The sequence below is a fragment of the Scatophagus argus genome, chromosome 4 (genome assembly GCF_020382885.2).
Source record: "Scatophagus argus isolate fScaArg1 chromosome 4, fScaArg1.pri, whole genome shotgun sequence".
In the NCBI taxonomy this organism is placed as follows: domain Eukaryota; kingdom Metazoa; phylum Chordata; class Actinopteri; family Scatophagidae; genus Scatophagus; species Scatophagus argus.
In genome coordinates, this window is record NC_058496.1 from 18,349,557 (window position 1) to 18,366,381 (window position 16,825).

Below are 16,825 nucleotides of genomic sequence, written 5' to 3' on the forward strand. Positions count from 1 at the left end.
TCCACTGAGGAAGGCCATGGGTTGAAGTTGAAAGATTTGGAAGCACTGAATACCAGATTTCATCTGATGACTCAGACTTAATTCAACAGCACTTGTGTGAGTCAAAAAGGTTTGGGACTTTCTGTGACATCACAGAAAGCTTAATCCTGTAGAATGATCTTGGATTGAAAAAAAAAAAAAATACAGTACAGAGTGAAATATAACTCAACAAACACCCACTCCCAATCTACTGGTTTAAAACCAAAGTTGTTATAAAAGTAGTTTGTGTGAATCATATTTTGAATATATTGATATTTTTGAACATGGAGCACAATGCATATCAGTGAGAGAATAGAAAAGGTATTTGTGAACATAAGCTGCATGCTAAGGAAAAAATACCCTTATCTTTTAGAAAAAACTTTTTTCTAAATTGCCAATCAGTATATCTGCATCCTTGAAAATTTAAAACATTCTCAGATATTCTTTTCACCATGTGCAGAGTTGCCAGTGGCAACAACACAGTGATGTGCTCAACCTTCAGTGTTCTGCGTTGTATTATGTTGCACTATTTTCAATAAACCTTACAGCAAATATTTCACTGCCTTTGTATGAAGATATGCAATTTACAGTTATATGTAGTGAAAGGCAGGCAGTGAAAACACATTTGTTTTGGACTCAGTATTTAATTTTCAGGTTCAATCACAGAAAATAACAAGGAAATCTGCGACAGTAATGATCACTGGAGAGCTGTCAGAACAGTCCTGTGACAACACACAGGTCTGAACTGAAAATGACTCTTAGCCTTTAGCGTCACGTTTGTACAGACTGGTGTTCAACAGCTGAAGCATATTAAAATAGTGAACGCTGTCACAGCTATCTCAGCTACTCATATCATTAACCTCATCACAGTGTAAGAGAAATTTTTGTCAGATTACTGTTCACCCAAGATCCATTTACCTCCATCAGCTCCACTAAAATGTCACAGCAACTCATTTTTACTAACTTTTACTTATTTAAATAAATAACGTATATATCTGGGAGACTAATTCATTTACTTCACTATTTAAAGCCCCATATAATATTCCTGTAACTTTATTAGTCTGACAACATTTCTGATACATCTTAGAGTGAACTCAATATATTTTACATTCTTGTATCTAATTTCTAACATCACTATCATGTTTTTACAGTATTTCCCAGACTCTATCCAACTTAACCTTTATCCAAAATTTTAAATTACTATATCATCCAGTGGTGTGATGTAATGTAATTCAGTTAATTATTAAACTTCTGTATTTTTATTCAAATCGAATACTGAAAGCAGGACTTGTGGAGTATTTTCACACTGAATTACTGCTACTTTTACTTAAGGAGCTGAATATTTCTTTTACCAGTCATATTATATAGCAACAGAAGTTCTACTGTAGCAACTCAACTGAGTGAGTTTATATTTTTCACGGTATGATATTATAGTGACTGTCAGTCAGTGCATCCAGCCCAGAGACTCTGCAGAAAAAGTGAAACAGATTTGTCTGTCAGCTGTTTGCCACATGTGATACAGTAACAAAGCTGAACAATGGAAGTGTTCATAACACACCCACACAAGGACCACCACACCCTGAAACTAGAAGACTATCACATTAACAATGGATGCCACTTTTTTCCTTTTTTCTAACAGTTAGCTTCTGGATGTTCCAAGGCCCAGAGTCACTGCTGTGGCATGTTACGATGTTAGTGTCGATGGCGGATGAACCACAGAAAAGGCCTGGCAGAGATTTTCCTCTCTCCACCTGCTGTCCACACAGCACACAGCTTCAGTTACTGTCATGTGATGTCACACTGAGCTCTGTCCTTAGGGAATCCGGCAGGTCATAATAGATCCTCCTCATGTCAAACTCTTTTCTGTAGGGCAGCAAGTCCTGTAGTGTTACACTGTCATTCTGTTTGGTCCACACTGTTAGAGTATACCTGTAAATCACAAGGGACAGCAGAAACATTTATTGAACAGTTCAAAGATATTAACATACCACATGTCATTCTTCTAAACAAAGAAAAACCCAAAAGCACTTATTGCTTTACTCTACTTTGTCTTACTTCTAATGCTTTTTATGGCTGGAAGGATGTGGGCTAAAATTAATATTTGTGTTTGAACCGCGTTCCCTGTGATGGCTTCAGCTGATACACAGTGTGCCCTGTGGTACTCAATACGTCCGACTTTTTCCACATTTTGTGCCGTTACAAGCCGAACTAGATCACAAACTGTTCTAGAGTTTAGCAACCTGACCTAAACTCAAACGGGTCCTGACAACGGGCCTTGTTTTGGGTCAGGTTCAGCCTGGGTTTTTGTGGGCTTGGGCTGGAGTAATTTTAAATGTAACTTAATACAAAAATTCTTTCTCTCTTTGTCTGCAATGATGTGTGTCATATCTTTCAAGTAGATACAAAATGCTCACTGGGAAGCAGGACGAGACACAGTGTGTTGCATTGGTCTGTTGAGTTAACAGTCAGTAATTGACAAAATAAAGTCAAAACTTGCTAAGTGGGAGCTTCCAGAAAACCCTGAAAGAGTGGAAGGCCTTTGCATCGTGAAACCATTCTGACCTTGTGACAACAGATACAAACCTAACAGACTTCACACAGTGTAAAGATTACACCATGATTCAGACACACGACAGCAAACAAAATCACGCTGAACATTCAGAAGCAACTGACCACGGAGAACATTATGAAGCCTCACAGCATCTGCGCAAACAGTTCCAGTAAAAATGACTATCAAACAAGGGTGTGGTAAATGTGGTAAATCGCATTCGACAACCTGGTAATGACACTCAACCATCAACTCTCTTCCTGGAGTGAAGCTCAGAGTACAACACACAAATAGGAAGTGTGATGTCATTCTCTGCTCAGGACATTACCATGCTACTCCATCTCTGCATAACAGGAACACTATATGGACACAACTATTGGGCCATCTGACCATTACACCAACAGGGAGTTTAATGACTTTACTTTCTAAATGCATAGACAGCTTTGCAGCTATAAGAGCTTCCACTCTTCTGGGAGTGTTTCTGTGAGAATTTTTGTCCATTCATGCAGTAGAGCAATAGTGAGGTCAGACACTGATGTTGGACCAAAAGGCCTGGCTCACAATCTCCGTTCCAGTTCATCCTAACGGTGTTTGATGGGGTTGAGGTCAGGGCTCTGTGTGGGCCAGTCAAGTTCTTCCACACCAAACTCATCCAGCCATGTCTTTATGGAGCTTTGCTTTGCGCACTGGGACACAGTCATGTCATCTCTAAACTTTTGGCACAAGGTTGGAAGCCTAGCATTACCCAAAATGTCTTGAAAATGACCTTAAAAACAGCCCCATACCATGCCTGAGTTCAATAATAAAGAAGTGTGTTCCTATACTGTTGTCTATTTAGTGTAGTTGTAGTGTTACATTAATGATCAAAATATTGTATCTTTAACCTTTAATAGTTTAAAACAGTAGCTAAGTAATGTGAGGGCTACCAGTGTTCACACACAAGTGCACAGTGTGCTTCCAGACTATAAGGAGATGGTGGCCACAAAGTGCCTCTACGACAGAGCTGGCGAGAGCATTAGACTCACAGAACCACGGTGGCCACACTTATGGGAAGTATGCCAGATTGAAATACACCAGAATTTTCTGTTATGACAGGATCTTAATGATAGGATGAGTAATGTGTAAAAGGTCCAGCAGTGGAACTAAGGGGATATAAAGCAGTAGGTCACTGTGTTGACAATCACCTGTCTGACTGCTGCAGCAGCCATGTGAGCTGGGAGAACGACTGGGCCAGAAGAGCTGCACGCACTGGGAAGGTGACTGGATGTTTCAGGGTTCTACAAATCTCCTCCATCGCATGCACCATATCCCAGCTGTAACCTGAAAAACATTAAAAGAAAACAATGAGCACGCTTACCTCTCACCGTATGTGCAGGTTTTCACCAACCATTTATTTGAGGTACAGCTGTCTTCTCTGCCGGGAACTGCTTTGGAGCATAAGGCTGGTGATCTCCGTTTTTCTTGTTGTAAATAAATCTCATGTCCAGACCCAAACTAATGCTGAACATATCCACTGACAAATGACATGGTCTTTCACTACCATGAACAAACACACTAATATATTTTGACTCAGTCCCACACACACACCATCTTGATGCTGGAAATATTCTCCAAAGGTAGATTAATCCACTACCGAAAATAGTCCCCAACAAATGCACTACTCCTGTTTGTTAAAACCTACCAGCTGTTACAGGGAATGACTTACACTTACACTGACCTGGATTTGTTGAAATCTTAACAGGATAACAGGACAACAACAACAATGCAAAGTGCACTGCATGTGGGAAGCTGATCAGTTGTAAGTCAGAACACAGCACAGTGTCAGTGTAAATGAAAGTTCACTTTTGCCATCCTCTTTCTCCAGTGCTGGCATAGCACTAAAACGAAGTATGAAAAAAGGTCTGGCTTTGTGAGCCTAAGTGAGTCAGCCAGCACTAGAACCCCACTAACATGTCCAAGGGTGTTTTCAGATACAGTCCTTTTTAAATGAACCAAACTCAGGAACCAACACGAAAGGGACTCAGTTCTTTTTGCTGCCACATTACGAGTTCATTTGGAAAGTGGACCGGTTCTCTTTCTGGTCCTCTTCAGCTCTGATGAGGCCTCAGATCTTTATTGCACTGGTTTATGGGTAACTGTCACTTGGAACAAGATGGCAGCTGCTATATTTGCCTTATTCACACTGCTGTGGTATGAAGTAAGATTAGCCCACAAGCCAAAACAGAATGTGATCTACCTAAGTCAAGGTCTGAGTTCGTTTGCTGTGTTCATATATGCCCGAGAAATGCTGACAAATCACTCTGAGTTTGTTTGGATGGCTTTTGTGATGTTGTCTGTGTACCAAAAGGGGTCAGTGCTGCCTCAGTGTAGCATAAAGCACAGCCCTGTAACATCCATCCATTTTCTATACTGTTTATCCGTCAGGGCTGCGGAAGGGGTGTGTGTGTGTGTGTGTGTGTGCCACCCTGGACTGGTCAACCACAGACAACCACACACTCACACGTGGGGGCTAACCACTGTACCGCCTACTCTGCTACATTTGTACAGAAAAAAAAGTAGAGAAATACATTCCAAATCATACATTTCATTGTATGCGTTTACTTTGTGACAGTTTTGCTTTGTCCAAATCCTTTGTATTAACTTACTTCAACAACAACCCCCCCCCCCCCCCAAAATCCAAACAAACTTTTAAAAGAATAAAATTGCCTTGTTATCAAAATACTTCACCTCATATTGGTATAAAGACTGGGAATCAATAAGAAGAACTAGACCTCTAACCTTTTAAAAAGACTTTTACTGTCAAAAATCACAAAAAGTAAAAGAATAATAGTAATAATAATAATAATAATAAGCGATAGAACAGATAATGTTTGACATTTTTGCTTGAAGAACTACTTGTCAAAATAGCTGAAAAACATTTTTTATAATAATAATTCACTAAGCGATTAACCAATTAATTAGGGCAGATATAATAACAACTGGAATCCAAATCTGAATCTGAGTTCAAATTGGAGTTGATAAAATTCTGATGATACCCAACCCTAATTATTAGGCCTCCATGTCAGCACAGTCTGTGGTACTGAAGTGTCTTCACCTGGGTTCTCTGTCCCTGCAGTCCATCCTGTCGTCCATCCAAGAGAGAGCACAGTGTGAGTGGGGAGAGCTGTTACAGCTGAAAGGAAAGCCTGAGGCTGCAAAGGTGTGGCCTGTCCCCCAGGACCAGAGAGAACGTCTGCATTGATCCAGACAGGTCGGCTTGCTTCAGCCAGAACCTCCTCCAGCAGGATCACAGATGGAGGCACCGCCTCCAGGCTACAGGCAGAGCACATCACCACGTTAGTGTCACACTCAACCACACATCACTTAGAAGGACGCTGAGTCTCACCTCTTAAAATCTAGTTTAATTCCCTTGTTGTGCGCCTTCACTCCTTCCAGCCACTCCCTCAGGGTGATGTCACTGTCTGTGTCAGGAGGATGTGCCATGATTGGCTCTTTGGGATCATAGCTTCTCATGATTATATCAGCCTCAATCATATGAGTGGGACCTGAGGGTGAAAGCTGTTGATTAAAGTGGCAAGTGAAGGTTGTGCTTATTCACTTCAGACTAAATTCCCATTTGACATGACTAGAGTATAATTTTCTTAGTTTTGTCCAGGTATTATGATTGACTATTCTCTCTGCTATCTCTTTGTGTCCGGCCCTCTCGTGAACTTGTGTTTATTCCAATGAATATTTCCAACTAACCTAACTTGTGAAGATTCAACTGAATGCTTGTTTTGGAGGCTGTTGAACTGCACTGCCACATAAAAAGAGAAGTGTCTGTGATAATCTGTGCACATCGTTTCTGTCAATGAGTCTTCTTATTTTCACGACTAATTTAACCTTTTAAAATGACTTTTACTGTCAAAAATGACAAAAATTTCTCCAGAGCTCCATCTGCATCACCTCCTTCCCTGTGCTTCTACCCTGCCTGCCGTCCCTGCTCATCAACTAACCTGCTGCTCCTGCTTTCGCTGTTCACGACCCAACCTGCCCACCAGGAGCTGCCTCCATCAGCTCTCCCCTGACTCAACATTCCCCATTTATCTGCTTTCCTGCCTGTACAGCATCCATTGCACGTCCTGGGGGAGGGATCCCTCCTCTGCTGCTCACCCTGAGGTTTCTCCCACGCTAGACGTCAAACCCACCTGTGAGAGCCTCCGTCAGCCTGCTCCTGCTGTTGACAGCGTGCGACCATCTGACCTCAGCAGCGTCCTTCCTCTTTATGTGTCTGTGCCTCAGCAAGTACTCCAGCGTCTGCTCAGACATCCTCTCTACGAACAGAAACAGCGCTTTATTATCTCACAGTATCATTTCAGTCTCCTTGGTAACGATCAGTAGAGTGAGAAGGTACTGTAATGTTAGCTAGCTGCACTGCTACGAATGACGTGGACAGCAGCTGAAAGTAGGAAACAGTCTTCACATATTTTAGCGGGTTTACCCTTTAAATTCCAAACGATGACAAGTGTAAAACATGCGGTTAAAATCAAAGCACAAGTGCGTAAATTAAAATTCCTCTTCATAGCGCATTAGTTCTTCTTCTTCTTGTTTAATAGCGGGAGGTATTGCGTTTTAGAATCATACCGCCCCCTACCGTACAGGAGAATCCCCGATTTCAATTAACGTGAATTAAAAAAACAAATCTCATCATTAATGCATGCAATTAATCTCCAACGAGACTTTATATTTTCCTTCCTCAATGCTAAATAAATTTTTAAAAACTCCTACCACACATTTTTGTTTTTATACTTCCTGCAGAGACAGATGTTCAACCATTTCTTCTTCTAATCCAAAGACATGTAGGTTAGGTTAATTAATGACTTTAAACTGTGTGCGCGAATGCAAGTCGTTGTTTGTCTCTATATGTCAGCCCAGTGATGGACGGGTGACCTGTCCAAGTAAGTATATAAACCCACTATCCAAGATTTTAAAGATAATCCCAATAATGTCACGTTAGGACACATACAATACATAAAAGCAACACAACGGAGATAGTAAAAAAACCTGACATACAGGGCATACTAGCCCTAACCATAACACATTGCACCTTGAGTCAAGGGTTAAAACAGCAACAATTTTCCTCCCTGCTTGTAAAAGTAATTCTAAAGTAATGCATTTGCAGTTCATTCCATACTCTGAGTACACGAAAAGAGGAAGCATTTCTGCCAAGTGCTGAGTGCACCCTGTGGACATGTAAAAGTGTGTAGTTTGTGAGCAACACTTTTTGTATTACACATAGTTATTTTTGTCTATTTTAGTCCCTAGTATGAGCACCAAACTATCTTCACAGATAGACAGTTTTGTTTTTTATACCAAATTATTATTATATGGTCATACCAATAAAGTGAATTTTGATTAAAAGCTTGCAGTGCATCTGTTCTTATAATATTGCATAACGCTGAGAGTGCAGCAGATTGTGCTTCAGTAAGCGTTTTATGGGAGGGCTTTTATCAAACTGATATGAGTTCTGCTGGCCTTTAAAAATGAGCAACAGCAGATGGAAAAGTGAGAAGAAAGGTATCAGGACTACAGGTAAGAATTGCACATCTAATCTCACAGCGCTGGCCAGTCGAGTTTTTTCATTTTCCCTTTCCACTTCTTCAAACTGATGCATGTTGTCAGGTCATTGCTGCCATGACTGTCCTTATTTACAAGTTATTCCTTTCAGTCAATATTTATCATCGCTTTCTGTGCATGCTACTACTGACACTCAACTATTATGACTAGCAGTGCCTCATGTCCTGCAGCAGTACCGCAACTACTGCTACTTCACAGTTCACTAATACTTTACTACTACTTCACTAATAGTTTTTTTTCTTTATAAAAAAAATGATTTTATTTTATCCAGTTCAACAATAGCTATAATCGATATTCAGAAGTGTTTGATATATAAATAAGGATAGATTCAAAGTTTGTGAATGTAGGTAAAGCTGTGAAAGGAGAAACAGGCCAAACAAATCCAGCTGTTATGGAGCTAAATTTTCACACTCACACTCAACGATGCAACATCTCTTTAATGTCTCATTCAACGAGTTTTACGTGCAAAGACGATAACCACATGGACTATCTTTCAGGGGTGGAGCTGTTTTTTTAAGTTAAAGCAGCTGCTGCCACACAGAAATTTCACAGTTGCCCTCCTGTTTGTACCTTATCAGCAGCTCCCTTTTATAAGGTTTTAGACACACTTAGTTATGTCAGATAATGGCCTTTAATTAAAAGAGTACTCCAGTCCACTAATAGCTTACATTAAAGTTCACAAGAGACCATAGAAAAAGGCCAAAATGTAAACAGTAGATACCAAGATGTCTTGACTTTTAGTTTCCTAGCGCCAAGCAAGCTCCAGCAACACTGGATTCTACAGTTCCAATAATGGAACTTGATTTCTTTTTCATTCACTTCTTTCAAACTCCACATCTACAGTTTGTAATCCAGACTTTATTTTATAAAGTTGTGCTCTCCCAGCCCAAACTGAGATAACCTGATGACATCAGTGAGGCATCTAACAAGACAGCTTCTTCCAGGGAAAAAACAACCAAGAAAAAATTAAAAAAAAAAAAAAAAAAAATTTCTTAGCAGCAGAATTTTTCTAAATTGACCCAAAAGCAATGTCTCAAGCCAGTGTTCGACAAGTGAGTTTCTCTGCTTTTTTAAAGTTTGGTGACACATTTGGTGTACATGTTAGGCTACAGCTAGTAAACTTGAAACCCTAACATGACATTAAATTTAAATAGTGAAAAATTAGATATAGGAAGACATTTCTGAATGCTTGCTAACATCTAGATTTGTTGTTCCACAGTGAAGGCAAGTGAAGCCATGGCCTCCAGTCTTCCTCTTCTTTTGCTGGTCCTGTGCTGTCTGAGTGTGGCTCAGTCCCAGTTGAAGGTGTTTGACCTACGAGCCAACGATCTTCCCTCTGATTTGTTGGGAATCACAGATGGCTATGTCAAGGTGATCTGTGGTTTTGAGAAAGTGGGTCAAACATCCATCCGCGACAACAACGCAAACCCCTGGTGGGAGGAGGAGTTCACCTACTTTCAGGCCCTGGAGAACGACGTACTGAGGCTTGAGGTTCATGACAGTGACGTTCTCTTTGATGACCTGGTGGGCGTCTGCCAGAGACAGATCAAGCTGGGAACACACGAGCACGAGTGCTTTCTGGAGAAAGGCGGCACCCTCCATTATTCCTACACCCTCGGCTGAAGCAGTCATTAGCCATATGTAGATGTAGCTGACGTTCAGTCTTTAGATCCACCTGCACATCCCTCAGAATATTTTAGGTGTTAGGCTCTTTGACCCAAATCTGAGTCACCATTTCAGATTAGACCATAAAATTATTTACTTTAACTGGTTACCACAAACAATAAACCTTATTCTGGCAATGCTGTCGCTCTATACCATTGGATAGTTTAGCTGTATGTGACAGTACAGGCAGTTTATATTTACTACAACTAGCATGACTACATCTTGGCATATGGCTTTAAGAGACTGGTGTGCAGGTTCTCATTCCATTATTCAGACAAATCACATTCACATTATCCAAAAAGATCCAACCAGTTTTACTGAATAAACCCTGTGAGCATTCATTCCAGTGTTTTTATTATGCTTTTCTGTTGAGCTCTTACCCTGTTTGTCACATAGAAGTAAACCTTACCCTGTAATTTATAGTGGAATATCATCAAACATACAAAATGCTTGGAGGCTCCTGCTGGTACTTGATTGTAGGCACAATGGAAAAAAACAGGTGATGGGGTAAGGCAGTAACAATCAGGAATTTTGGAGGAGAGTAAAAATAAACTATTGAGCATTGAGCATGGATCTGTTATATCTGTCTTCCACTTCATTATATGATTTTGAACAATAAATAATTTGAGTAATGTGTCTATACTGCAGCAGGTCAAAACAGATGGAACACAAAGCAAACTCTCTCAAGTGCACAGTGGTGGAAGGCTTATACTGTCAACTGAGGACAAATACAACATATAGATGAAGACTGATCAAACACAGCTAATGTTGAATACTAAATGACACAGAGCTACAGCACTCCTGCCTCTCTTTCTCACATTATTGCAGAATTCCAACATTGTAACAATTTGCCACAGTGACACAATTAATCAAGGTTGCATTTCAAAGGTATAATTGGCTCATTTCATGCTTATCAAAACTTGTTCCAAATTAATAGAATATTTCTTTTTGTGACTTTGATGACCAGATAGGTTTAGGACCAAGATTTGTTTTTCTTTGTTCTCACGGTTCATAAAAAACTGAAACAGCTAAAATTACTTTTAAATTAACAAAGCTCCTCCTCCTCCTATGTCGCAGAAGACATAGCCTGTTTAGACTGTCATAGGAAAGAAAACTTATAAGTAAAAGTCTTCTTTTGAATGTGGGTGTATGTGTACCTGTCTCTAACAAGACGACCTCTTCTAGTGATGTTTCGTTTGTGAACGATTCATTCAATCTTTTATGAGTCGGGAGTAATGAGTCCTCTCAGTGAGCGATTCGTTCATTTTCATGCAGTACCTTCTCTCACTACATGACAGGCTGCTGCGTAAGCTCAGTCAGCAGGACAGCAGGAAACAGAAATGATTAGTTCACGACTCACTCAACTGTGTGTCCGTCCTCAGGTCCTCGTTCTTTTGTCACATGACAGCCAGGCAGCTCAGGCTGGGTGGCGAGCAACAAGCACTACAGTTCGTTTGCTGTAAAAATGAACTAAATGACTCAAAAAAAGATTCGTTCAATTTACCGCTCGAGAGTGAACCATCCGATTCAATAAAAAGAGTCGAACTTGCCAAACACTGACACACACGGACGTAATTTGGGCGGGGGGGGGACACAGGGGACATGTCCCCTGCACTTTTTCAAAAAGCCGTTTTGGTCCCCTGCACTTTATACAGTCCAAAAACAATGTTACGCTGTAGTAAACTGAGACTCGTCAGGCACTAGGACCAACCGGAAAACGGTCGCTCAAAATGAACCCTGTTTCCCTTAGTTTAGACCGCCCACAAGCTCCTCGATTGGCTCTGACGTTTCTTGTGTGATTGGCCGTCCCTGCTGTCACTCCACCTGGCTTGCACACCGGTCTGCTGGTCTGCGCTCAGGAGTCCTTGTTAATCTGTTTGTTAATCTGCCTGGCCTGGGTCACGTCAGTTGGAGGGATTGTAATATCAGAGGTTTCATTTACATTAACCTTTGAATCGGTGTCCATGTGCGCATGTGCGATGTCTTAAAAAAAGAAAAGTGGACATAAGAGACTTCTTTAGAAGTCAAAGTGGAAGTTACTCAAAGAAATGCGTTACACCCATCCTGCAACACCTTCACTGGCTCCAATAAAGCAGCATATCCACTTCAGAGCCCTCCTCATCATCTACAAAGCTCCCAATAATCTTGTAAAGTGTATTAGTTTTATTGATCAGAGTTTTATTAAACATACTTGTGTTCTGTCTTCTGAAATGGTTATGATGATTTCATGTTAAATAACAGCTAGTAAATTTGACATTTAAATAGGTTAATTAAGTAGATAAATTTAAACAATGAAAAGTTAGATACAAGAAGACTTTTCCGAATGCTAGCTAAAATCTAGATTAGTTGTTCCACAGCGTCCTGTGAAGCCATGGCCTCCAGTCTCCCTCTTATCTTGCCGGTCCTGTGCTGTCTGAGTGTGACTCAGTGTGACTCAGGTGAAGGAGCCACCATCTTCCCGCTGACTTGTTGGGAATCACAGCTGGCTATGTTAAGGTCTTCTGTGGTTTGGACAAAGGATCAAACGTCCATTCATAACTGGACTCATTTATGTATGGATTAATACCCCAGTACAATAAAAAAACACATCAAAACATTCTATGAATATAAATAACTTTGTGGATGATGCACAGATGTTGAAACTTGCATTTTATGTATCTGCACAATAAATCCTCTTCACGTGGTCTTCTGTCCTCACACTGATGTCATGACATTGTGAAAACCGAGGATCAGAACCTGTGCAACCTGCTATCTGCACACAGATCTTTTCTCTTAAACATCACAGAAGTGACATCACCGCCATCCCTATTAGATTAACAAAGAGTAATTGGCTCTCATCAGCAGCCTTTTCAGTTGAAAATATGAATATAATGACTGTAAGTATTGTATAACTAAATTGGACCTAATTCGATCATTGTAGTACAGTAATCCTTTCATCAGTTATTGGATAAGGTGGCTAATGGTCCAAACAACACAACCTACACTTCTCATGTGTCTTAGCCATAATTTGGTTTTGGTGTTTCCTGTTTTATTCTTGTCAGTTCTCTGTTGCGTTGGTTTCTCTGTGTCTCGCTTCCTGTCCTTGTTCTTTTCCAACCAGTTTTGATTGTTTTCTCCATCCATAATTTGTTTCACCTGTGTCTTGTTAGCTCCCATGTATGGGGGAGCTCTGCCTCTCTCTTGTGCCAGTTTGTTATGTTCTGTAGTCCAGCAATTCCTTGTGTTTGTCTTCTTGTTTTTTCTGGACTCTTCCTCGCCTTTTTTGCTTTTGCATCCCCCTCCCCATTTGGATTTGTTCACTTTCTCTGATTGCCTACCTGTGTACCAAACCTTTGCCATCACATTTAAGAATGTGAGTTTTACTGAAGTATGTCTACTGAGTCGTGAATTTGGGTCCTATTCTTCATGGTCCCCCAGTTAAAGGATAACCTAGAGACAAAAAATTGTAGCTCAGCCATATTATGTAATGCTGAGAGTGTAGCAGGTTGTGTTGTGGGGGGGGGGGGGGGGGGGTGAGTTTAAACTGATATGAGATGAACTATGCCAGCCTTTAAAAACAAATGGAACAGCAAACACAGTAGTCTGGGGAGATACGAAGCATCAAGGCTACAGGTAAGGCTACACCTGTTACTGTAAATTTACTCAGAGTTTGTGTTGTCCTTTTTAATTTCATACTAATCCAAGACTTTAAACTATTTCTTCCCTGCATGTTTGCAAAGAGGCATCTACAATCTATTTTAAGTTTCACAAACTGCCATATATGCTCAGTGTCCTGCAATTGTCCTGATGGTTTGTTACTGTATTGTGATAACGTGTTGTACATGACAGGCCCCGTAAATGCTTCATTAATTGCATTGCAAAGACTTGTAATAATGTGTATATCAAGTACTTCTTGCATACTGGTCTGCCTAAGAGCATTTCACAAAAGGTGTCCTGATGTAAATGTGATGAAACCCAGTGGAAAAGTTTTCTCAGGACACTCTAGAACATCTGAAAGGAACCTAACAAGAGAAATAATAATAATAAAAAAAAACAACCATAAATAAATATCACATGAAAATGGGTGAAAACACCCATGGGGAAACACCCCTCCCCAAAAACAAACAAAACATGCTGGCACATTTATTTTATTTCTATTCGCATATATCCTTATATAAACAACATATTAGAAACACTAATGGAATTTCTCACAGAGTTTCCTAACTAAAGAATAGCAATGGTTGGTCACCCTGCTTCACAATGACAGTATATTAGATTTACAAATGGAAAAAACTTAAGGAGTTCTATCTTATATATGTAATTAACATAACATTGCATCTGACAGAAAAAGACCTCACAGTGATAGGATATCTGGGATTTCTGCCACTATTTTAATTGGAATATTTGACAAATAATTTCATGTATGCAGAGTGTTAGCAGTGGTTTATCTGAGAGTGGCTGTTTTAAAAACCTCTATTCAAAGTTACTCCAAATCTCAATGAGAACATTAAACATTATTTTCAGATATATTTCACAGTGATTTTATGTTTCACAGATTTGTTTCACAGTGGCTACGTTCTAAAACACAAAAGCAATCCTGTGGGACACACTGCTGAATTTTGTGTGAACTCAGTGCACACTTTATCCTGTCCGCTGAGCGTGGACAACGTCGTATCTGTGTGTGTGTGTGTGTGTGTGTGTGTGTGTAGTTCAGCCCTGTCATGTTCAAACACACACAGACCTGCAGCTCATGAAGGCTCAGGTGGACTAGCAATGTGATCATCCGAATTCATCATGTTACATCACATGGGAAATTTTTAGAAAAGCTTGGAAAACAGCATTTTGATCCAAAAATGTACATACTTGGACAAATATTTATATGTTTGCGTTTGAATACATAAATAATACTACTGGGAAGCTAAAGAATAATATTAAAACCTCAAACACACAAAACATAATGGGCTTATATTGAATAATGACACATGTAATAATTTTTGTCTAATGCATGTAGTAATGTAGAAAGTAATGATGTGTAGGGAGTGTAGGTATAGGAGTCTGCATCCTGTCACAGTTCAGTTAACAACTGCTTATACAACAGTGCAGCCATATGTTTGTATTGAAGAAAGTAAGAATATGAAAAATGCTGCCATTGCACATAAAAATTACTCTCATTGAATCCAGGATTTTGCATAACTGTCCAATATCAACGTTCTTGTCTGGCAACAGTGGTTGCTTCAAAGACTCAAGTCTTAAATTACATTTGTTTGGTCATGGAGGGCAAAACATTTATAATTCTGAGTGATGCTTACTGAAAAAGTTCTGTCTGCTACTATGCATAGAAGAGCTTCAGTTTAAACTGAAGTCCAGTTGCCCCAACTTAAGCTCTTCCATGCAAGATTATCTTGATGGCTGAGAATCTACACAGACATAGTATAGAAGTCTGATACTGTGGTAATCCTCATTGCATTATTACTGCCAACTTGAATCTCAAAGCACTTAATATGAATGGGCCACTGTTTCAGAAGTATTCCTAAAAGTAGTGTGGAGTAAAATAGTGTTCTTGAACAGTCACAAGCCCTGAAAGCTAGGACTGTGTCATAAAACCATCTCAACCATCGGTATGATTTATTACAGTGTCATCCACAGCCTCCTTTGACGCAATGGCCTCTGGTGTTCCACTCCTCCTGTTGGTCCTGTGCAGTCTGTCTGTAGCTGAAGCTCAGCTGAGGCTGTATAACCTGCGAGCCAGCGATCTTCCCTCCAACCTCTTGGGAACCACAGATGGCTATGTCAAGGTGTTCTGTGGCTCCGCCAACCTGGGTAAAACATCCATCCGTAACAATGACGCAAACCCCTGGTGGGAGGAGGAGTTCACCTACTTTCAGGCCCAGGAGAACGACGTACTGAAGCTTGAGGTTCATGACAGTGACGTTCTCTTTGATGACCTGGTGGGCGTCTGCCAGAGACAGATCAAGCTGGGAACACATGAGCACGACTGCTTCCTGAAGAAAGGCGGCACCCTCCATTATTCCTACACCCTCGGCTGAAGCAGTCATTAGCCATGTGTAGATGTAGCTGACCTTCAGTCTTTAGATCCACCTGCACATCCCTCAGAATATTTTAGGAGGAAGTCACCTGTCTGAGTCACCATTTCAGATTAGACCATAAAATTATTTACTTTAACTGGTTACCACAAACAATAAACCTTATTCTGGCAATGCTGTCGCTCTATACCATTGGATAGTTTAGCTGTATGTGACAGTACAGGCCGCTTATATTTACTACAACTAGCATGACTACATCTTGACATATGGCTTTAAGAGACTGGTGTGCAGGTTCTCATTCCATTATTCAGATTTTTATTCAGACAAATCACATTCACATTATCCAAAAAGATCCAACCAGTTTTACTGAATAAACCCTGTGAGCATTCATTCAGTGTTTTTATTATGCTTTTCTGTTGACTTTTTACCCTGTTTGTCACATAGAAGTAAACCTTACCCTGTAATTTATAGTGGAATATCATCAAACATACAAAATGCTTGGAGGCTCCTGCTGGTACTTGATTGTAGGCACAATGGAAAAAAACAGGTGATGGGGTAAGGCAGTAACAATCACGAATTTTGGAGGAGAGTAAAAATAAACTATTGAGCATTGAGCATGGATCTGTTATATCTGTCTTCCACTTCATTATATGATTTTGAATAATAAATCATTTGAGTAATGTGTCTATACTGCAGCAGGTCAAAACAGACGGAACACAAAGCAAACTCTCTCAAGTGCACAGTGGTGGAAGGCTTATACTGTCAACTGAGGACAAATACAACATATAGATGAAGACTGATCAAACACAGCTAATGTTGAATACTAAATGACACAGAGCTACAGCACTCCTGCCTCTCTTTCTCACATTATTGCAGAATTCCAACATTGTAACAATTTGCCTCAGTGACACAATTAATCAAGGTTGCATTTCAAAGGTATAATTGGCTCATTTCA

General features: G+C 40.1%; 3 protein-coding genes across 4 annotated transcripts; 2 read left to right on the plus strand and 1 right to left on the minus strand.

Annotated features, from left to right (window-relative positions):
- Positions 1–646: 646 nt before the first annotated feature.
- Positions 647–7,200, minus strand: fam151b (family with sequence similarity 151 member B). The gene is made up of 6 exons (XM_046386197.1): positions 7,047–7,200; positions 6,754–6,879; positions 5,952–6,111; positions 5,661–5,878; positions 3,751–3,886; positions 647–1,947 (listed from the first exon to the last, which is right to left on the minus strand). Exons 1-6 carry the CDS (start codon positions 7,126–7,128, stop codon positions 1,794–1,796), a joined length of 876 nt encoding a protein of 291 aa, XP_046242153.1. The 5' UTR covers positions 7,129–7,200; the 3' UTR covers positions 647–1,793.
- Positions 7,201–8,073: 873 nt separating this feature from the next.
- Positions 8,074–10,413, plus strand: LOC124057708 (perforin-1-like). The gene is made up of 2 exons (XM_046386207.1): positions 8,074–8,137; positions 9,402–10,413. Exons 1-2 carry the CDS (start codon positions 8,089–8,091, stop codon positions 9,803–9,805), a joined length of 453 nt encoding a protein of 150 aa, XP_046242163.1. The 5' UTR covers positions 8,074–8,088; the 3' UTR covers positions 9,806–10,413.
- A 2,945-nt stretch (positions 10,414–13,358) lies between these two features.
- LOC124057710 (protein C2-DOMAIN ABA-RELATED 4-like) lies at positions 13,359–15,945 on the plus strand. 2 transcript variants are annotated; one of them, XM_046386210.1, is made up of 2 exons: positions 13,359–13,459; positions 15,461–15,945. In XM_046386210.1, the coding sequence occupies exon 2, from the start codon at positions 15,487–15,489 to the stop codon at positions 15,871–15,873; it is 387 nt and encodes a 128-aa protein (XP_046242166.1). In that variant the 5' UTR covers positions 13,359–13,459; positions 15,461–15,486; the 3' UTR covers positions 15,874–15,945. The 2 variants fall into 2 exon arrangements, with proteins under 2 accessions (XP_046242166.1, XP_046242167.1); XM_046386211.1 differs by having other exon boundaries at positions 15,473–15,945.
- Positions 15,946–16,825: the final 880 nt, after the last annotated feature.